We start from the raw sequence: 20677 nt of genomic DNA, 5'->3' as shown, positions 1-20677 counted from the left end.
CCTTCCCCCTTGTTTTTTTTTTCCTTTTTTGTATTTGGTAACCTAGTTAGAGAAAATGAAAGCTGCTGTCAAAGAGACTTTCCTTTGCTAACCCAAAATGTACATGTTCACATGTAATACTTTGTTTCACTTCTATTCAAAGCTTTGTATTACTCTTTTAGGAAGTATCGCAGTATAAACATCACCTTTTTTCCTTTTTGTGTGTGTTTGCACATGTGCATATATTAACAAAAACAGGAATGGGAGGATTCAAGAGTCGCAAGAATAAGCAAGTCCAAGAAAATTATGAAATCCCAGTGGCCAAACGAAATAGATAGTACAACATTCTTTACAAAGAATAAGTATGATATCCTACTGCAAAATACAAATGACAGTTCTGAACAGAAACAGAAATGAAGGTGCCTCTGCTCTGTAGGAATGTACATAATTTGTTGCAAAAGAGACATCTGCTAAATCAGAATCAGTAGTCCTGGATGATTTACACCCAAAACTTCTTAAAGAAGCTAGGTAAAGAAAGTAAGAAAGCACCCTAATCCATCATTTACTACTTACTAATCTTGGAAAGTGGAAAATGTTCCAAATGATTGGGAAATTGCTAATTTAGTTACAAATCTTAAACAAAAAGAAACAAACAACCCTCCCCCCCAAAAAAAAAGAAAAAAACAAACGAACACCCACTCCCCAAAAAAAAAAAAAAAACAAAAACCCACAAACGAAAAACCAAACAAACAAAAAACAACCCCAAAACTCCAACAGCCAAGTTAAGCATCATGCCTGTGAAATAAGAGAGTTGCTAATTTGCAGTAATTACTGCCAGTTGGTACAGTTTCATGGTAGGTAGTTTTTCTTGGACTGTAGGGTTTTGAGAGATCTGCAGTTTGGGTGATTGATATAGCATACATTAGATGATAATAATTAGCTCATCGACGTGAACATTTGTTTATACTTCTGTCAGCTGTTAAGTGAAAGATTTGCTTCCCTAGAGGGAAGATATTTGGTCAAAGGCTGTAATTTTATCAACTCTGTAGTTGATGATAAAGTAGAGCTGGAAGTTGCTAAAAAATTTTCATTTAGAGCATTAAAAGCATTGAATTAATGAAAAGGCAAGGTTAATAATACTGATCTGAATTATCTGTTTAAATGGTTACAGTCAAACAAATCACATTTGAATCCAGGCAAATACAGATTGTACTTAGAGTTGAGAGATCTTAAAAGAAAAGTAATAAACACTCTTGGAATGCATTAGGAAAATTATGTATCACAATCAGTGTATGTTCTCAGCACATTGCTGTAAAAAAAAAGACCATTTCTAATCCTTGGCTTTGTGTAAAGGACAGCATCACCACAGAGGTAGAGATACAATCTTGGGTTTATATGGCTTTAAAATGCTGTGTACAGTTCTGTTTGTATTCCAGAAGATATGGAAATATTAGACAGCTCAAAACAAGCCATAAAAATGATCCATGTTTTGGAAAAACTTAAACATGGTTTGATTGCATAAGACTGTCTCCTTACTGAAGAAAATACTGAGAGGTGACTTACTTGTTTTGAATAGTTACTTACACATGGAAAAGGTATGTGGTGCTGGGGGATTTGTAGACCTTGTTGTCAAAGTTATAACTAGATCCAGTTTCTGGTTGTTCTAGTGTCACAAGTAAGTTGCCTCTGAGCTGTGGTGGGGGTATTTCAGTGTTTTAGACAGAAGTTTGTTGTTGGTTTGTTTTTTTTTTTTATTAGTGTTGTTTTTACTCCTCTTTGAAGAAGAGATGGACTTGAGGGTGAATGGTCATTGGGGTCTTTCTGGCATATCAGTGTTTCCCCTTAGTACTGCTGTTTTTAATTCTTCTATGGGCCTTGGCAAGAACAAGAAAAGGTCTTCGTTGTCCTTAATAGGTTCATAAGTCTTGCAGCTTGTCATTAGAGTGCTTATAACCAGCTCTTATGCTTCAGAGTTTCAACTGTTGATCCACAATGGTAATCAGAAAATGTCTTGCAGTGTTTTTTCTGATAGACATGATAGTTAGAACTAGTTTGTGGATTTTTCTTCCATTTTCTCCATCTGAAGCACTTGTGGTTAGCCACAGCTGGAGACAGGGCTCTGACAGTTGGACAAATATTATCAAGTGTTATCAAAAGATTTGCTACATAGATGTCTGACTAGCACTTCTTATTCAGAATTCGGTCAAGAAGGAAACTTAAAAAGGTAAAAATTTCCATCAATTTCTGGTTTTCAGCTTTCTCTGTAAAGTCTGTCAGACTCCTGAGGCTCTTGAAACTACTCTCTCTCCTACTTGTATGCTAGTCACAGATGTTGCTCCTCCGCAACACCTTTAAATGTTATTCTTCCCTGGTAACCCTTTCTCTCTACCTACTCAGATTAAGATCTTAGTGCTGCCATTGATCAATCATACCACATTCTAGCTTTCACTTTATGATCCCACTTACTAGTTGAAGTTGGTTGCCGTGATAAACAGTTTGCCAAACAGCTTTGAGAAACAGCCTTCTGGAGGAGACTATGATAACATGCTACATGGGAGAGTCAGGAACGAATTACATTGCATGCTGTAATCTAATTGGCTTTTGTTTGATTCTTGTGTAAATTAGCACCTCCAAATACTTTTTTATTTCCTAGTTATATGTAAATTAAATAGTTTCTTTTCCAGATATTTCTCAATATTCAACTTTCAGCAGTGCAGAAGATACTGGTATTAATAAATACCTTTTCTCCCTGTGGATATATTTCTATTAATAGTAATGATTATTTGCAATTATTTTTATTATTTTCAACTCTGTAACCTGTTGTGGACTTACAAACAATGAATACAGCCCTGAAAAGGACTGTTAAGTAGATGAAATAATGGAACACAGTTATATTCATTGTTGTTGCATTCTTTACTGGACTTTCAGAATTACATAAACCAGCAAGTTAAAATAGGATTTCTATACCGGAAGTGTTTCTGGACATGAAATTAAAATAAATACCCAGGGCTGCTGTTGTTTCTATGCTGATCCTTTTAGGGCTGTGAAACAGCATGGGAAACCCAGAAACAGGCTTTCCTGAGGCAGGCATAAGCTGTACTGAATCAGGAAGGAGGCAATTGGTAGAAAATTGTGAAACAAAATATTCATCTTGCTATTTCTGAGGGGGTAGAGGGTTAAAAACTTCCAATACTTTTTTTTTTTTTTTTTTTTTTTTTTTTAATTCTTTTTAGATCTTTTCTAGCAGACCGAAATGTTAGTTGAGTTAACTTGGGAGGAATGCAGAGTTAGGACAGAAACAATAGCTTTACTTAGAAGCAGAATTGCAGGTCAGAGGGGAAAATTCTCAAATTGTAGGCCTCCTTTTCAGTACTGAATTCCTAATACATCATATTATTATATTATTTTCTACAGTAAAAAGGAATGCTGGCACTCAAACTAATGGGAACTTGTGTACACTGGCCCTTAAGCTTTTTGATAATAATATTAAAACCTATGCATTGATTACAATTTTATTTAAAAATATTTACTTTTTATTTTATCTTAATTATACAATTTAAAACAAACGACTTGTTTGAGCTACTGCAGTAAAAGATCTCTCACAAAGGTCTGTGTTGTTGGATGCTTTTGTTGGAAGGTTTGTCTGTTTCTTTTTTTAATTTTCTTCTCACACTCAGAGGTATGCCTGGCATTTCGGAGAGAATATGCACAGCCTTTAACCTAGTAACAGAACTCTTTGGAAAACATACTTATATATTAGAAACCTTTTCTCCAGCTACTTCTAAAAGGAAAAAAAAATTTTTTTGCATAATCAATGAAACTGTTGAAAGCTCATTTTTTATGTACTTTGTTAACACAGACTTTTAAAGTGTTTTACTGTCCATGGATGAATATCTGGGGCCTTTCCTTCCTGCCTCTGAAATGTTAATGGAAACATTTTAGTTTGAGTATATTACGTTTTATTTGGTTATGCGCAAGAAATGTTCCTGCTTCTGATTGCCAGGCTCCAATGAGGAGGTGAGCAATTTGTAATAATTCACATAGGTGTGCTCTAGTAGTACATACTATAAAATAATTTCAAAAAGTTGCGTAACTTTTTATGACAGCTTGAAAACTTTTGCTTGCTTTGTGTTCTTCAAACATAAATTTGCATTAAATGATTTCTTCATTTCTTGGAGAAGGACAAAACATTTTTCTACTGGCCGAAACAGAATTGAAATCAAAACAAAAGGAAACAATAACTTGTTCTTTAAGTGTGGAAATATATTCATCCCAAAAAATGCTCTTATAAAGGAAACAATATTACTAAGTCTGAGGAAAAGTCCAGAAAAGTTACTTCAATTCTATTTTTAAAATATCAATATGTATTTTGAACATGATTTAGCTATTACAGTTTGTGGAAGTTCAGTAACTGCTGAAGCTTACTGCGTTTTACGGCGAGGTCTCTTGCAACTTATTGCTGCAATCCCTTATTTCTGACTTACAATAGATACTCAAAGGGTAGATGTTTGAATTGGATGGTATGTCTTCTATAAATAATATTTAAGGCTTTCCTTTAAAGGCATATTTGTCCAGTATTAGTAACATTTTCTTTCTAAATTGCCTTCAGCAAAATTCTTTACCAAAAAGCATCTAAGCACAATGTTGGATAGTAGAGTAAGACTGGTAGGTAAAAGTTCAATTTAAAACTGTAAATAAAAATATTTCTGCAAATATTGTGTTTCTGAAAAGATTATAATGCTTGGTTTCTCAGTGATACTCTTTAATTTTGGCAATACAATACTAAACGCACAAAATAGCTTTGCATGGACCTGCAGTAAAGTTACTGGTACTGAAGAAGATTAGTATTTTTTAATCTGTATTTTTGTGTTGTTATTTGATAAACTGGAGTGTATGTTTTCGTCTAGCTTAAATGCTGAAGCTTAGATGCCATTTCATTGCATAGTGAAACAGATTAGTTGAAATCTTTTCAGCAGTGGCTCAAGATAATCTATTTTACTCTGCACCGAACTAGCACTGGAGAACTCAATGTCACTTATTGTGTGTTAGCTATTGATAAAAATTTACAGAAACACGTCTAATAAGATCAGAAAGAGAGTATGTTCCTGATTTTTGAGGACCCTTGTTAGCATTTGCCCAACAGCTTTGCTCTTAGATCCCGCTGTGCGGGCTATTTATACACCTTGTTGCTTTTCCTTAAATGGCATCTCTGAAACCTATCTTCTTTCTGTCCACACCAAAACTCCTGTTTAAGCCCTTGTCTCTCTCACTTCTTGATTCATGCCATGTTCTCATGTCTTGCCTTGTCAATTTAAAACTTGCTTCTCTCACATGGACTTAACTGTTGTGTGTAAAAATCACCTTTGCTCATTTTTCTGACCAGATTATCCCTTTTCCTTAAGCTGCCTCTTTCCCTCAGGAGCTTCTCTTCATATGAAATACAAGATCCTTTTAGCTCTCCAAGTAGCTTGCATGCTGTAATTCATAATTCATTGTGGCTCAATTCATAATTGAGCCACAATCCACCTACCTGATTTAATTTCCCACACTGTGCGGTAAGCTGTTCCTGTACTTCCCTGCTCAATCCTCCTAACACAAAGTCTGCCTGCTATTTCTCACCTGTTTCTGCTCATTCCTTACAACGTGTGAGCAGCTGCAGTCATGTCTCCCCATGTGTCTTGGTGTGAGCTTCCTTGTTCCACGTACCTGGGCAAGCTCTTAATTACTTTATCCCTCTTTTTCCTTTCTTCTCTGCTCATCAGTTTTAAATCCCTGATAAAAAGGGGGAAATATAATGAAGCTGATGCAGTTCCTTACATGCGTAAGGAACATTTGTACAGCAGTTTGTGCAGTTAGTGCCCCACAATGCTACTCAAGTAGGACTAAGTAATGCATGCAGTGTTACCTGTGTGCTTATCACTTATCCCACAACAGTAAACACACACAACACTACTTTAAAAGCATATATTTTGAGCCTTCCTTTTGCATCTCTTTTGTTGGCCATTCAGATGCTTAGTTTTAGTCAGTAGCTTCTCCTTTTTAAAAAAACCTGCTAGAAAAAGGCCACATATTTCCACATACTTACCTTCTTTTAGTGTAAAGAAAAGGGATCTTTTTCCTCACACCTCAGGGCTTGATCTAATAACCACTTGCCTTCATTTTGAACAGTTTTGAAAAGTGATGTATGGAATAAGTGGAAACATCCTCCCTCTTGTATATTCTTATCGTAGAATGGTTAGGGTTGGAAAGGACCTTAAAATGGTTTAGTTCCAACCTAGTATATTCTTAACAAGTTAGAGTTTACAAATTCTTTTTCTTACTAAAAAGGATGTATATATACTTAATTTCTATGTGTTTATGTGTATTGTGAGTATTATACACTCAACTTCTATGTGTTTGTATACATTGTGAGTATAAATGTTCCAGAGGCAGGAAAAAATCATACCAGACAGATGGCAAGTAGTGAGGGCAGGGTAAGTGTTTATTTTCCTGGCTGAGTATCATAGTGTGAGGTTATATAAACTGATGATCAAGAACATGTTTTGGCCCATGGAACTAATTCCTGTTTTAGAGCTTCTACTAAAACAATTTATTCTTGCATTAAAGTCTATTTTTGAGAGGCTTGTCTGAAACATTCTTGGGCAAGATGAAGGCAGGAGAGCCAAATTAGATACAGACAGTAATAGTTTTGAGTTTGGGATTTCAAAGGTAATCAGCTCTCTTAGCTTGGTAGTTTAACCTTGAAAGTGCAGAAATTGAGCTTTTCCAATTGCTTTTGAGCACAGTATCTCAATAGAATATTGACAGAATTGTATAAAATCAGCAAATGTAGGTCTATATACCCTGCAGTTCCTTTATCAATTCAGTAATTCAGTTAAGACTAAAATAGATAAGCTTCTGTCTGCAATTTATTTTCACAGGCTTAAAATGAAAACATTGTGTCTGTGTGTATGCATGCAAAAGCTAACAACTCTTCTTAACTGATGTGTCTGCTATGTTTAAATCTTGCTGCCAATTAAGTCAGAGGCTCTGGCTCATCAGCCTGGCATAGATGGTCATAGTGTATCCACATAGCACTGTCCAACGATTGCAGTTTCATGGGTTTGTTATTTAGCACTAGCCATACTCCATCCCTACAGCAATACGCATTTATTCACCAGGCATATAGTTTGTGGAGGTTTTTTTAATTGTTTCCCCTATAGCTGGGAGGCTCAAGTAGCTTCTATAAGCGTTTTATTCCTAAAGGCCTTTTTGTATTGTAATTTTATTAAACTCTAGTTTCAGCTTGAAATGTTTCAAAGTTGAACCTGTATGTGGAAGTAAATCAGTTTTTGTTGAAAGTTACAGAAAAAGGTTCTGTGAACAGTAACAACAGAGGAAGTAAAATTCATTACTTGTCATTTTTCTCTCATGCATATGTTTATGTAGTTAATTAATAATCCTGTTACAGAAAATAAACTGGGTTTAACGTGTGCTTTATTTCCCTTTTGATGGCTCAAGCTAAACTTTTTTTTAATACATTACTGTCAACTCTCTAATTCTTTGTGGGAATATCTCGTCTGTGCACTGTGTCCCACCTTACCTAATAATCCTGCTTATAGCAAAGCGCTGTAGTGTAGCTGATTCAAGAGCACATGTCAATCACACCAGGCTTTACTCTCTCTACTGCTATTTAAAGCTGCCCTTGTTCTACATGCAGATATGCTGCAAGTATTTAAAGGTAAACATATACGTATTTCCAGAGAGCCTAAATCATGTACATTCTTTATTATCCAAGCAAGCTTTGCTGTCTTTTACTTTAATTTACCACAGATGAATAATATATTGACTAGAAAGCAGCTTTAACTGCATCAGTTTGAGTAGCTGCTAATCAGTGTCAAGCCATCTTCCAGGATCAGGTTGCACTAATCATTGCTTACGTTATGATTTGAGTATCCCTATGTGTAATTCAGGTATTAAGAAATACTAACGCATTTAGCAACCTTATAGCGTTATTAATTTGGGGTTTTTAATGTAAGTTTGGTAACTGGTATTATTTAGTAGACTAAAGATCCAGAGGAAGAACTCTTCATTCAGTACAAACTTTGTAAGGATTCTTATCTCATTCTTTCCTGCTCTGGGGGGCAAGTGGAATGCAAGCAGGCCTCAATCAGTAGGGCACTTAAGATATTATTGAAGTCTTATTGTTTAAAGTTAAGCATGTGTCTTGCTAATTTAGGTTCTTAAACTGTATGCTGTGTGCAGCTGGGTTTGCAAAAGCCAGTCACATTCCCAAGAGTTTCACTGGAGTCTGCAGAATTCCGTAGGACGGTTCTGCCCTGAAATTCCAGTGAAGACTATTATTATGCTGTCCCTGCAGAGTTTGCCTGTGTCAAATATGCTAGAGGCTCCATTCCGAATGCAAAATGCAAATGTTAGTCCAAATCAAATACATATATTTGCATCTTTTGATCTTTATTTCATTGAGGGTCACCAGTTCTGTCTTTCTATCTTTCTAGTAATTCTAGGGATAGAAAGGTATTGATCTTTTCTGATACTGTCTTCACACATATAAGTGGAATTGCCATCTGCTAGGTAGTGTACATTTTCTTTAAAGGAAGAAAAATGAAATTTGAGTTCCTTTTGTCAGTCTGTCTCACTTGCTTTGAAATGTCAACATCCCTGAAGGGTTGTACACTGGCTAAAGATAAACATTTCTAGCAGTCTCGTATTTAAAATCTTACTTTGAAGAGAACATGTTGAATGGTCCCATACCCTTGTGCTGTATCCAGCAAAATAGTCTGTACACTGGCATATTAAACTGTTTACTCTTTCCTTTTCTTTTTAATATTAAAAAAATAGGAAATTTTGTAAAGCAAGAAGTTTCAGGAGCTGAGCAACAGTTGCTGGCTCTTCTTGTCCTTTTTTATTACTGCATGTGCTGCTGTCTGCTCTTCTGGGAATAGATGCATGGTGGGAAAGCCAAGAAGGTGGCAGTGAACTGTCTTGGAAAGAAGCAAGGGATACTGCTAGATGCACTTACGTATACATCTTGCTTTAAGTACCCACTGATTTCAGCATATGTACACAAGTGTAGTAGAACTGAGGCCAAAGAGATAAATTCACTTACTTTTGAGACTCTCAAGTCTGGTGAGACGACTTCTCTAACCTGCTTATGGAGGCCTCTGGCTTAGGAAAGGTATTAAAGGAGCTAATTCTAGCTTTGTAAGATTCAAAGTTAGCCTTGTGCTTCCTTCTCTTGTAAATATGACATTGCATTTTGAATCTGCTCTGCATCACAGTGAGTTAACATGCTGTCACACTGAATGTGGCTGAACAGACTATTCCATTGTCACTAGAAAGTGTCTGTGCAAAAATAGCGGTAGGTTGCAATTGTTTTTAGGATGTGAAGAACTAAGAAAAGGCAGTGACGTTCAAATCTGATGACTAAGGTATCTGGCAGTCTTCACAGTGCCATGCTATAAATCCCTAGTGGACAGCCTAAGTTTTAAAATAAGCAGCACTGGAATTCAAACTACACTTCGCTGTGGATAAAATAGATGCGATGCTTTTTGAACTGAAGGAGAATGGAGTATCCCTGTGAAGAGGAAATGGCGACAGCTTTGTGTTGCACATTCAGGGACAGCTTTCACAGGTCACATTCTCTATAACAAACTGGTATTTCCAGCCTTTTGACAATTTCTTCGCTTAAAAAAAATGCAGCTATCAGAAAATATTCCATTTCAGTTACTGAATTTATGGAAGAGTTGTTTAACAGATTTAAATCTTGAAAGAATCATTTGGTTTATCACCATTCCAGAATATCAAAGCTATATAATATTTCCTAGTAATCTGTAGTTACTTAATGTACCTGTGTCTATGGATTATAGGAAATATGCTTAAATTCCTTTCTTAGGTGTATTTGATTTTTACTTGGGGAGACTGAAATGATTACTGATGCACAAACATTTTGTGCTGTCTTTACCTTTGCTAGATGAGAGCATTCAATGTGCTTCATTTTATTGTTTTAGAATAAAAGAGCAATAGCCACGTTGTTTTGTTTTATACATCGTGAAACATGGTGCTCAGCAAATAATGTAACTTTATGGGCAAAGTCAGTATCTAAGAGGCCTGAAAACAGCTAAATTATTATACACATTCCAGAAATTGCTATTATTTCTTTCCAAAGTATGTGGAAATTGTCTTGAAGACTATAATGTTATTTTAGGCAAGTTGCATCTTTTTCCAGATGACGAATTTTGCAAATCAGTACATCTGAGTTTTCAGGTGGATTTTATTGTTTATGTATGTAAATTTAACAGATTGTACTATTCAATTTTTATATGCATTCTCTACTTATTTATTGCTGTCATCTCTACACATGCTTTTAAGTCAGCTTTTAATCATCTGGACTCCCTTTGAGTTAAGAATAACATCAAAGTAATAAATACAGAACACAGTGTGAATGAAGAACATCTTGTTTTGCATATGTTTTGCATAACGATAATTAGGTGAGCATCCAGTGTCTTGGAAAATGGGCCTTTTTATTATCTCTGTGAGGGTATTGTAGTAGAAGGCTTTTAGTGGACCTTGAAGATTATAGCTGTGCTTGGAAACAGTTATGAAAGCTTGGTTGAGTCAGCTTTTACTGAGGAGGTGAGATTTGGCCTTCTATTTGCACAAAAACAGAAGATTATGCTCTGCATGAAAATTACTGCCGTATTTGCTAAGGGTGTAATTTGAAGGTTCAGTGGTTAGCTCAGACAAAGCTTACCGTGAAGAAGGTCTGTGAGTACTAGGAGGCAGGTAAAATTGCAAATGATAAGTACTTGTTGCTGTCCTGTACTCCGTTTCCCCCAGTTATTTTTCTCCATTACACCACGGCTTTGGTTGGTGTGTTCCTAGTCAAATGCTGCTGAGCAGAAGCTATCTGTTCACAACAGGGACCTGCTGGAGGAGTGAGCACACACTGACAGCCAAGCTGGATGATTGTACAGCACTAGAGTATCTTCTTGTGGGTTTGGTGGGGGGGTGTTGTTTTGGTTTTTTGAAGGAATCTGTCACTTCAGTTTGCATCAGAATGGTCCCAACAAAGAACCATGAGACGTGTTTAACTCGTGATACATGCTGATGTACTGATAGAGTGCAAGATTTATAGATATTTATAGGTATATTTAAAAGACCCTAACCTGAAATAAATTTTTATGCTGAAGGCAGTAATAGCTTTGTTTATATACAGTGAGGTGAGATGCCTTCAGCTATAGGCACTTTCTTGAACCCAGATATTTGCGTTACTGGAGAACGTAAACACATAATTTAACAGTAACTGTTAAACCCAGCATGGTCTGTTTGGACCCCCCACTCCATTCTTGGCTTGCCTTTTTTAACCTCTGGCTATACAGCCCAGTCATCAGAAGGTGATGTCTGAAGGTTGGGATTGTTTTATTTTTATAAATACAGCGCACAGTAAATTCACTGCTTTCTAGGTGCATCCTGTAAGACTTCATGTAATACATTAGTAGCTGTTTGGTAAGCCTGATGATTTTTTTTTAATGAATATTCAGTCAACACCCTGAGTTATGGCTATTTATAAACATAAAGCTGCTTTTGGATGCTTCAGCAACAGTGATGAGAAACCACTGTGCCACTTGTGACTAGCTAGAAGACTGTGACACATTCTCTTGAAACTGAATTATGTAGTAATCCATACTTCTGTGCTCGCTGAACTTAGTTATTGTAATTCCTTTGTCTAGGCATGAAGCCACGCATCTAAGAAGCCTGATTAGCACATAACACAGTTGCTGGCTGCGTGGTAGCCTGGCAGAGTACTGGGATCCTGCTGCTCTTGGGGTACCCTGACTTTTCATGAGTGCATTCCTTTGAAAGTTTTCTCCTCTTTGGAGTCAGTCAGGTCTCTCCTTTCTCATCTTGCCTTCCTGCTTGTGGTATATTACTGCCCTGATGTTCCACTGAAGTGGGGGAACTGGAGAGAATAGGAAACCATGGCTTTAACGGTGGCACTCAGAACTAAATTCCTTAACTCCCAGCGAGCTCTTTGCCAGTGGGTAAGTGCTTTCCTTTTTTAACTTCTGCACATAAGTGCCAAACTCACTTTCAAACTCATGCCATGTTTCATTCAGGCATGGAGGGAAGATGATCTGTAAACAGTTTCCAGAATTTTAAAACATAATGTGAAAGTAAATGCTTCCCAATTGAATGCTAAAAAGTTAATTGTGTGCAGTTCCATCTCTAAGGTCAGATTTTGCTCTGAGAGTTTAGAGGGTTAGTTTTGTGGTCTGTTTTACCACACAAACCTACCAGGGCAAAGACAAATAAATACTCTAGATTAGTACTCTGTGAATAGATGTGAAAGTAGCTTCATTTTGGTTTGGTTTGATTTTGCTTAGTTTGAAATAGATAGCTGTTTGCAGAATCTCATAAAGCTAGGATTAATTTCACAAGCTTTAGCAATACACCATATTCTTCCATTTTTCTAGTACCCTTCATCTAACTTTAGAACCACATATGCATTTTAAGGCACCACCACCAAGAGTCCTGATGGCAATTACTGTTGTCAGTATCATATTTGAAACTCTACTTCATGCTCTTTACAAATATAAATGAACCCAAAATAACTTCCTGGCTTGTCAAATAAATAAAGTTTATTTGAAGCTCACACACTCGCTAGTATTCCGTTCCTGAAGGTATTAGACTACATAAGAACTAGGGATGACTGTAGGAGCAGTTGTAGCCTCTGGTGGGTGGGTTCCTCTCACAGCTGTTCATTCCAGGAGTCTCATTGTGCTGCTGTCTCTTTTTTTCTCATGTTCTTGGGGCTAAGAATGTTCTCCTGGTACTCACATGGTATGTACTCCAGCTGTAACTTAATTTTCAACCCTAACATTTCCATAATAGTGCGCTCTCTGCATAGTGTGGGTATTGATGAGCACCTGCTTGGCTAAGGGTATTTTAGGGTGTTAGGATGGTGATGGCCAGAAAGTCAGAAATAGCTGACAAAGCTGTTTTTCTTTCTTTGGGGAGGCTGTGCTTTGTATGCACATATCACTCGCCAAAGGTGTTATTTCACTCAGCATTACCAATCTTTTTTTAATCTTTTTGCCATAACATGCAAATTTTGAGCCTTTTTTTTTTTTTACAGTAGTAAGAATTTTCTTTGAGTGAAAACACACATATTCCATATTCAACTAACATGTTAAAAACATACTGTCTAGGTGACAGTTTTAGGTCCATATTAGAAAACTTTGAATAATGATTTCTTCAGCAAACATAGATGTATTAAAAATCTTATCTCGAGAGCTTCATGTAATCTGTAGTAGGCTGAATGCAAACTCTACAGAAGAACCCCTGATTCTTTAGTGTACTGGGCTGGAAACTCCGTGGTTCCTTCATTTGCACCAATGATTGTTTTACATATATGAAAAATAAATTTTAGTTAAATAGCATTATACCCACATCCATGTAATGAATTGCATAGCCCAGTGTTAAATAGTTCAGTGTCAATTGGGGGATATGTTGTTGTCATTGAGCTGTAGAGTCACATATAACAGCAACAGCACAGTCATTATCAGGCAATATTCAAAGGCTTTGAGTATTCAGTCTGTGGAATAGTTGGGACTTCCTTGGAAGGGTGGTAGAGGCATTCTTGGATTGTGAATAAGTTGATCTGTGAGACTACTTGACAGCTGTGCTTTGTGTACATATGGATTGTGTACATATGGATTGGGTTCTTACCTTAACAACTTCATTAAAGACCTTAGTAAGATCTTTAGAAGTAACACAGAATCATAGAATAGTTAGGATTGGAAAGGACTTCAAAGATCATCTCGTTCCAACCCCCCTGCCAAGGGCAGGATGACCTTCCTCTAGACCAGGTTGCTCAAAGCCCCATCCAACCTGGTCTTGAACATTTCCAGGGATGGAGCATCCAAAGCTTCTCTTGCAACTTGTTCCAGTGCCTCACCACCTTCACAGTAAAGAACTTCTTCCTAATAGGTAATTTAAATCTACCCTTTTCCAGTTTAAAACCATCTCCCCTTGTCCTGTCATTACATGCCCTCGTAAAAAGTCCCTCTCCAGATTTCTTGTAGACCCCTTTCAAGTAGCGGAAGGCTGCTATAAGGTCTCTCCTGAGCCTTCTTTTCTCCAGGCTGAACAAGCTGAGTTCTCCCAGCCTGTCTTCATAGGAGCGGTGTTCCAGCCCTCCGGTCATCTTCGTGGCCACCTCGACTCACTTGAGCAGGTCCACGTCCCTCTTGTGCTGAGGGCTCCAGAGCTCGATGCAGTACACCAGGTAGGATGTCATGAGAGCAGAGTAGAGAGGGAGCATCATCTCCCTTGGACTGCTGGCCATGCGCCTTTGGATGCAGCCCATTTAAAAAAAAAAGTAGTATGGTCCATGCTTTACTCTTGTAGCAGCTTGTAATTTGCATTGCTACTTGTGACTGTAGCTGTTTACTTTGCGTGAAGTAACTGTTGCATGTGCCTACAGACTGGGAGGATCAGGAAAATGATTCCTTTGGATTGCATTTGAACCAGGTGCTAGAGGGCTTTTGAGATGTAGAAACTTTTGTTTTAATTGCAAATTTATTATGGAAAACAACTTAGCCAAAAGGAGAGGTTGAGTGGAAAGATCTGCAACCAGGCTATACATCTCTGTTTTACCCTGTGTTTAGCAGTATTATTGCAGTTTCAGCAATTGCTTCTGTGAAAAACTGCTATTAGAAAAGCATTTAATGTAATATTAGAAGTGGATTAATGCAAATTATGAGCCAGAAATAAGAAGGAAACATCATGTTACTCATCTGCTCTTACCAGACCTCAAGCAAATGCTTTACAAACCACAGTTCAGTTTTCTGTTCCAGCTTTTCAGATTCCAATATGTGATTGTTTCTCAACCATCTTGGATGCTGCTGTACTTTTCCTCTTGGTTTTAAGAGGTCAAAAGAAAGAACAAACTAAGAATGATCTGAAAAAATTAGAGACTTTCATGTGAATATTGGTGAAGTTGTGATTACAAGTAGAAATCTGCCTAACTCAATCTAGTAAAGTTTTTGTCCAAACTTTTAATAATTTTTTCCCTCCGTGAATAGTCTCAAAGACATATTTATTGTTATGTGCAATTTTTGAGCTGTCGTTCCAAGTCCGTAAGTAATAAAACCATAACAACCACCGAAATAATAGTTATGTGGATTTGTAGCATTTCAATTGATGAGTAAACCATTCCAGTATATTGGCGTTTGGCCACTTTGCTATGTAATAGTGTTTCTTATGAAGTATTGCCATAGCAACAGATCTGGATGACATTGAGTAGCTGGTTGCTGCTGACTGTTAGAAATAAAACAGACTTTCAGCAACACATGTGTAATGTCTGAAGGTAAAGTAACCCAAAATAAATGCTCTACCGAGAATGTAGTATGGGGCACATCAAGCCAAAGTCTGATTTACTGACGTATGAATTTAATCCTTCTGTGAAAGTGTTTCTGTATGGTGAAAACAAACCCATGTATGCTAGTAATATGTGCAACAGTTGAAATCTAAGAATAAAATAAAGGAAAACTGAGAGAAACTGCACTGCAGATTTTAAGCAAAAAAAAATCAGTTATTTTAAAGGCTGTAAGAATTCTAGTACTACAGGCTGTGCTTCTGGATGGGTAATTTCAATGGAAAAGCTTTTTGGGCAAAGAGCATACAGTGAAGATTAAGAACTTCACTTGCTCTCCTGAAAAACCAGCAAGTGAAAAAAGGCATGAGAAGTTATGAAATTAATTGAAATGAAAAAATGAAATTAATTCAAATGAAGCTGAAACCTGTTTTTTATTAATGGACTTTTGTTTAGAACTGTATTTCTTGGTTACTAAAACATTGAGTATTTGTTATATAACACAGCCAGCTTAAAAATTTAACAGAGGATTTAGATCAATATAGCAAAGTAATAGATACAGGGATCATCACGAGTCTAGCAAAGAAAAGGTAAAACCCCTTGGGAAATATTTTTTCTCTCTCTCTGTTCATTAAAGATGATGTTTGTAAGTCCACTTTAAAGACAGAAAAATACAGTCACTTTATGTATGGTAGCAAGTCATAGCAGAATTTACTCTCACAGTAGCATAATGCTGTGCCTTCCAAATGAAGTACTACATTAAAGTATACAAGAAACACACTTTCAAGACTGAAATTTAATTTTCTGATAGCCTAATAATCAGTTTGTCTTTTTTTTTTTTTTTTTCTTTAATTCTAAAGATAAAAATACAGACATTACTGTAAAGGATAATATGGATGATTTCGGCCTTCGAGATACCTTAAGCATTGCGTCAACAGACTCCTTTGTTTCCACAGCTGAGGTAAGACTCTTAAAGATTGTTTCTTTAAAGTTTCATTGATCTATTTGAACAGTGAACAGAAGAATCTTTTTTTTTTTTTTTGCTAATTATTGTAAGCAAAATATATTTCTCTTATAGAGAAAACCAGAAGTTTTCCTTGCTTAGCTGTAACCAGCTTCCTAGCAGTTTGAGTAATGAAGTTGGGATCAATTTGCCTTTTTTTTGTTTGTTTGTTTGTTTTCCCCTTTTTCTTTTTTTCTTTTATGCACTGGCAGAATGTTTCCCCAGCTCCTTCTGAAAAGAAGTTAATTTGAAAAATAGATTTTCATGAGTGAAGAAGCACAATCAGTTGAGGCTATAGTAGATCCTTGCACCATGAATCGCATTTTTCTATTCTCCTTTTCTTCCTACTCCTTTACCCTAATACAAGGATGTGTGAAGAAGGCTTTGTCCTTTTTGGAGTATGTTTTTTTTCCCAAGAGGAAGTAATTAGAAATTGACAGCTACCTATTTTAGTAAGTGCCATGCACAATATAATATACTAAATCTAACTTTTCCTAATCTTCTTGGATAAAACCACAAAGGATGCATAAAAAAAATGATCTTGGATTACAGGGCATTGTCTATTAGCTGATATCTGCTGCAGCTCCCTTGAAGTATTTGAAAGAATTTTATATACAGCAAAAAACTTATTTGAATGAGGAATATCTCCTTTTATAATCTCTCAGGAGCTGAAGTGATCCTGAATAGCACTCTTCTCCAAATTGCAGGAAAGGCAATTGGTCTCAATAGATACATTTTGTGTTAGATATTGCTATCATATATGCACTACAACTAAGCTACTAAACTCAGTTGTAAGAAGAGAGAGAATTGCATACACGTTCTTTGCAATTACCATTTTGACTGTGTATTATATGGTTTGTTTTTCCAAAACACAATTACCTTGATTTAGTAATTCACATTAACTTGTGATTATCTTGATTTAGTAATTCACATTAAGTTGTGATAGTATGCCTAGCATTCATTCCTAACACAGACTGTGTCTATAGAAACTGGTTACTCTTGCCTGTCATTTGGACAAGACCACAGTTCAAACTCGCTTCAACTCTTACCAGCTCTTGGGAGGAGCTCTAAACAGTTATTGTTTGTACACTTGGTATCTTTTGTTTTTTATTTTCCCCATGAACTTTCCTAGTGTTTTTGCAAGTACATGAAGATGGGAACAGTCCATTATGCTCATTTGTGTTGCTCAGCTTAAAAAAAAGCAAAATAAAACCCAAAAGCCCAGGGTGTATCACCTCAGTATAATCACCATCCTGTTCCAAAGCTGAATTGTTGCAGTGTTTGGTAAAGAAATGTTTGAGTCAGAATTGGCAACAGACTTCTATTTACATGTCCTGAAAAATATTCTGCGCATTTTGATACCTCAAAGTCACTTCTGTCAACTCTTTCTTCCAGAACAAAGTTACGAGGATTTTCTCTTCCTTTCCAGCTGTCCTAGCCTTTGCCAATAGAACAAGGTCTCTGATCTCCTTTCTCAGATTTTACTAAAGAATCTATTAAAATTCTCAGCTGATAGGAGTCCTGAAGATTCACAAAGCCAAAACCAACTTGATGTTTGGTGTTCAAACCAGAACACCATCAAAATTCTGGATTAAATAAGAGCCAGTAGGCTTAAACTACAGGGCCAGTTGGCTCTTGGGTAGTAGCTACTGGGGCATCATTGTATGGGGCAGGTAAAATAAAGCTGTGAATTTTTCTTCTCTTATGAATGTAGTGTTACATTGATGTAAAGTTTTTTCTATCCTCTGGGGGGAAAAATGCTTTAAATTAGTACTGCAAATAACTATGGCAATGAGAGAGTAATAACCACTTCCCAGTGTATTTCAGCTATTAGTAGAGAACAGTAATCGCTTTAATGTAACTGCTAGATTTAGATATGATTTAGATTTAGATATGATTTAATGACATACTAGATTTTTTTATTCTAGACTTGATGATGGCAGGTAGCTTCTTGCTTATCTACTTCTTTCATTTTTTATTCTTTCATTTGCAAGAAAGTGGAATGTTTCAGGCTAGGAGGTCTGAGGCTTTTTCAGCTGTGGATTAGTCTCAGCTCATGAGCCAATAGGCAGTTGTTCTTTCATCCTATGCTCCCTGATTGCAGTTACAATTTTAGTAACTATCCTAAACTCTTGTGTGCTGATAGAAATGTTCAGCAAAGTTTTTAAATCTAAAATTTATAAATGTGTGTATGCTGCAGTGTGATTTTGCCCTACTGGAATCATTAGTAATTTCACTTTCTGAGAAATTACAAATAGCAGCATTTTTTGTGGTCACATCATCTTCCTTCTACATTGCATCTTGCCTCCAGCAGCAGGGTCAAGACTCCAGTTTTGGAGACTGGAAGCCATTTTCGTGTTTCAGTGCTGACATGCAGTCAAGTCAAATTTAGTTCACTGCCCTTAGGAGAGATAACAGCAAAGATACAGGGAATCCTAAAACAAGACAAGGATGTTTTGATGAAAATTAATAGGAATACTGCTTAGGAGGCAACAAGAATGTTGTGCTGTGCTACATTAGGACAAAACATAGGAAGATGGCTTTCAAGAAAAGAACTGGGACAGTTTAATTCACATGCCCTTTTGATGAGCTCTGCAGGATAGCAGTAGGGTATGCCAGAACTTCATCTTGGCTATGGCTGATGATCAAGAGGATCCTGAGGATCATTCACTTGATGACTTCTTATATAGAATTGTGCCAGTCTGGACACCTGCAATACACAGGTGTCTGAATCCTTATAAAGATGAGTTAGGCAGACAGCTGCCATCCCCAAGCCCAGACAGATTTCTGTTCCTGAATACATGGAGGCTCTTGGAAGCACCACTAAAGGGACGGTAAGCACAACCATTTGCCCTAATAAAGTTACTGATACTATATAATAATGGTATTTTCTTCCCCATTTTAGACCGTCTGCCATCAACTTGTGTTTATGAGGGTTAGTATTCTTTTCATATTCTTGCTATCTCATCCTCTGTGTGATCAAAATAGCTACCACCTTTGGCAAGAATACAGCAGTGAGTGTGCTAGATAAAGGTCTCCACCCTCTCTTTCCTGGCTTCTTTTCCATCTTTCCAATAGAAGCTCTTTCCTGCTCTTCCTAACAGTGAGCTTCATTGCTGCCTCACCGTTGTCAGTGCACATGCATTTATCATGTCTTATTTTCATATCTTGACTAGAACTGAATCAGTAGTTCTATTATCAAATAAAATTTGCATTCTTTGTTAAAATGTTAACTCAGTCCAAAGCTTAGGAGATTTTTAGATTTGTGAATAAAGCCTTAGCTTCTCTGTTTTTTATCAGTAATTCCTTTACAAAGGTTGTCTTTTTCTCAGTACAAATCTATTAAAACAAAACAGTGCAGGAACAAGCAGGCTTTGATAGCAGGAAAAGAACACCAGTTTCCATATGCCTGTAATTATTTCTATATGGCACCAAAACCTTCAAAGTGACTGAAACTGAATTTTAGATTCAGAAAGTGCTCAAAAAGAACCTTGTTACTGAAAGGTAGGTTTACCCTTTTCCTGGTTTCCAGATACATGTTTTATTCCTTTCCTGAAATAGGGAATACTAGAGGGAATAATGCAGGCAAGTAGTAATAGGGTGTATTCCTACGGCATTTTTAAGTGAGATGTTTAGTGTTTTGGGGGTTTTTTTGTGTTTCATCACAAAAATCAGAGATAAGCCTTGCTGTGTTCTGACTGCTCTGAGAAGTGTGACCATAACCACTGATCTGATCTTCTCAGGACTTACTGTTCTCATCCTGGTCACTTCCTCCATGTTCATGTGATCTGTCCAATTTGACATGAAGTACAGCAGTTCTGTAGTCTTAGCGTGCCCTGGGTAGTAGATTGTAAGCAGCTTCTTACTCTAACAACTTTAATGAGGTATTGAGGTGCCTCATATTTATAGTCTTAAAACCTGTGAAGAAAGAGAGGAAAGAGTTAATCCTGAATTCTTTCATTCTGCTAACAGTAATACTATTTCTTTGAAGAAGCTGTACCTGAAGTGCTCCTAACCACTGCCTTCTACTTTGGGCAAACTCAAAAGATTTTAGGGTGTCCAGTAAAGCTTGATATCCAGTAATAAAGCTTGTCTATTCATATCATCATCAGATTTCCACCTCCCAATAATGTCAGTGGTGTTATAGGCAACAGAAAAGTTCTGTTCCACTTGGAGAAACGTCTCCCATTCCTATGTCCTGTTTAACAAATTCTTCAAGCTTCATGCTTCATTTGTGTTGGATTTTGGGGTGGTTTTCCTATTATTTGTCTTGTGCATACTTATAGATGTTGCTCCAGTTGAAAAGATTCCATTAT

At 36.7% G+C, this 20677-nt stretch overlaps 1 protein-coding gene across 3 annotated transcripts in view; it reads left to right on the top strand.

The window, feature by feature from the left end:
- MIGA1 (mitoguardin 1) overlaps positions 1-20677 on the top strand; it is a 42532-nt gene that overhangs the window by 8359 nt on the left and 13496 nt on the right. For all 3 annotated transcript variants that reach the window (XM_030493951.1, XM_030493952.1, XM_030493950.1), the window contains exon 8: positions 16219-16319. In XM_030493951.1, the coding sequence (XP_030349811.1) occupies positions 16219-16319 (101 nt within the window). The remainder of the gene's footprint in view (positions 1-16218; positions 16320-20677) is intronic.

Source organism: Strigops habroptila, chromosome 8 (assembly GCF_004027225.2).
Source record: "Strigops habroptila isolate Jane chromosome 8, bStrHab1.2.pri, whole genome shotgun sequence".
Lineage (NCBI taxonomy): Eukaryota > Metazoa > Chordata > Aves > Psittaciformes > Psittacidae > Strigops > Strigops habroptila.
This window is presented reverse-complemented; position numbering and strand designations above follow the sequence as displayed.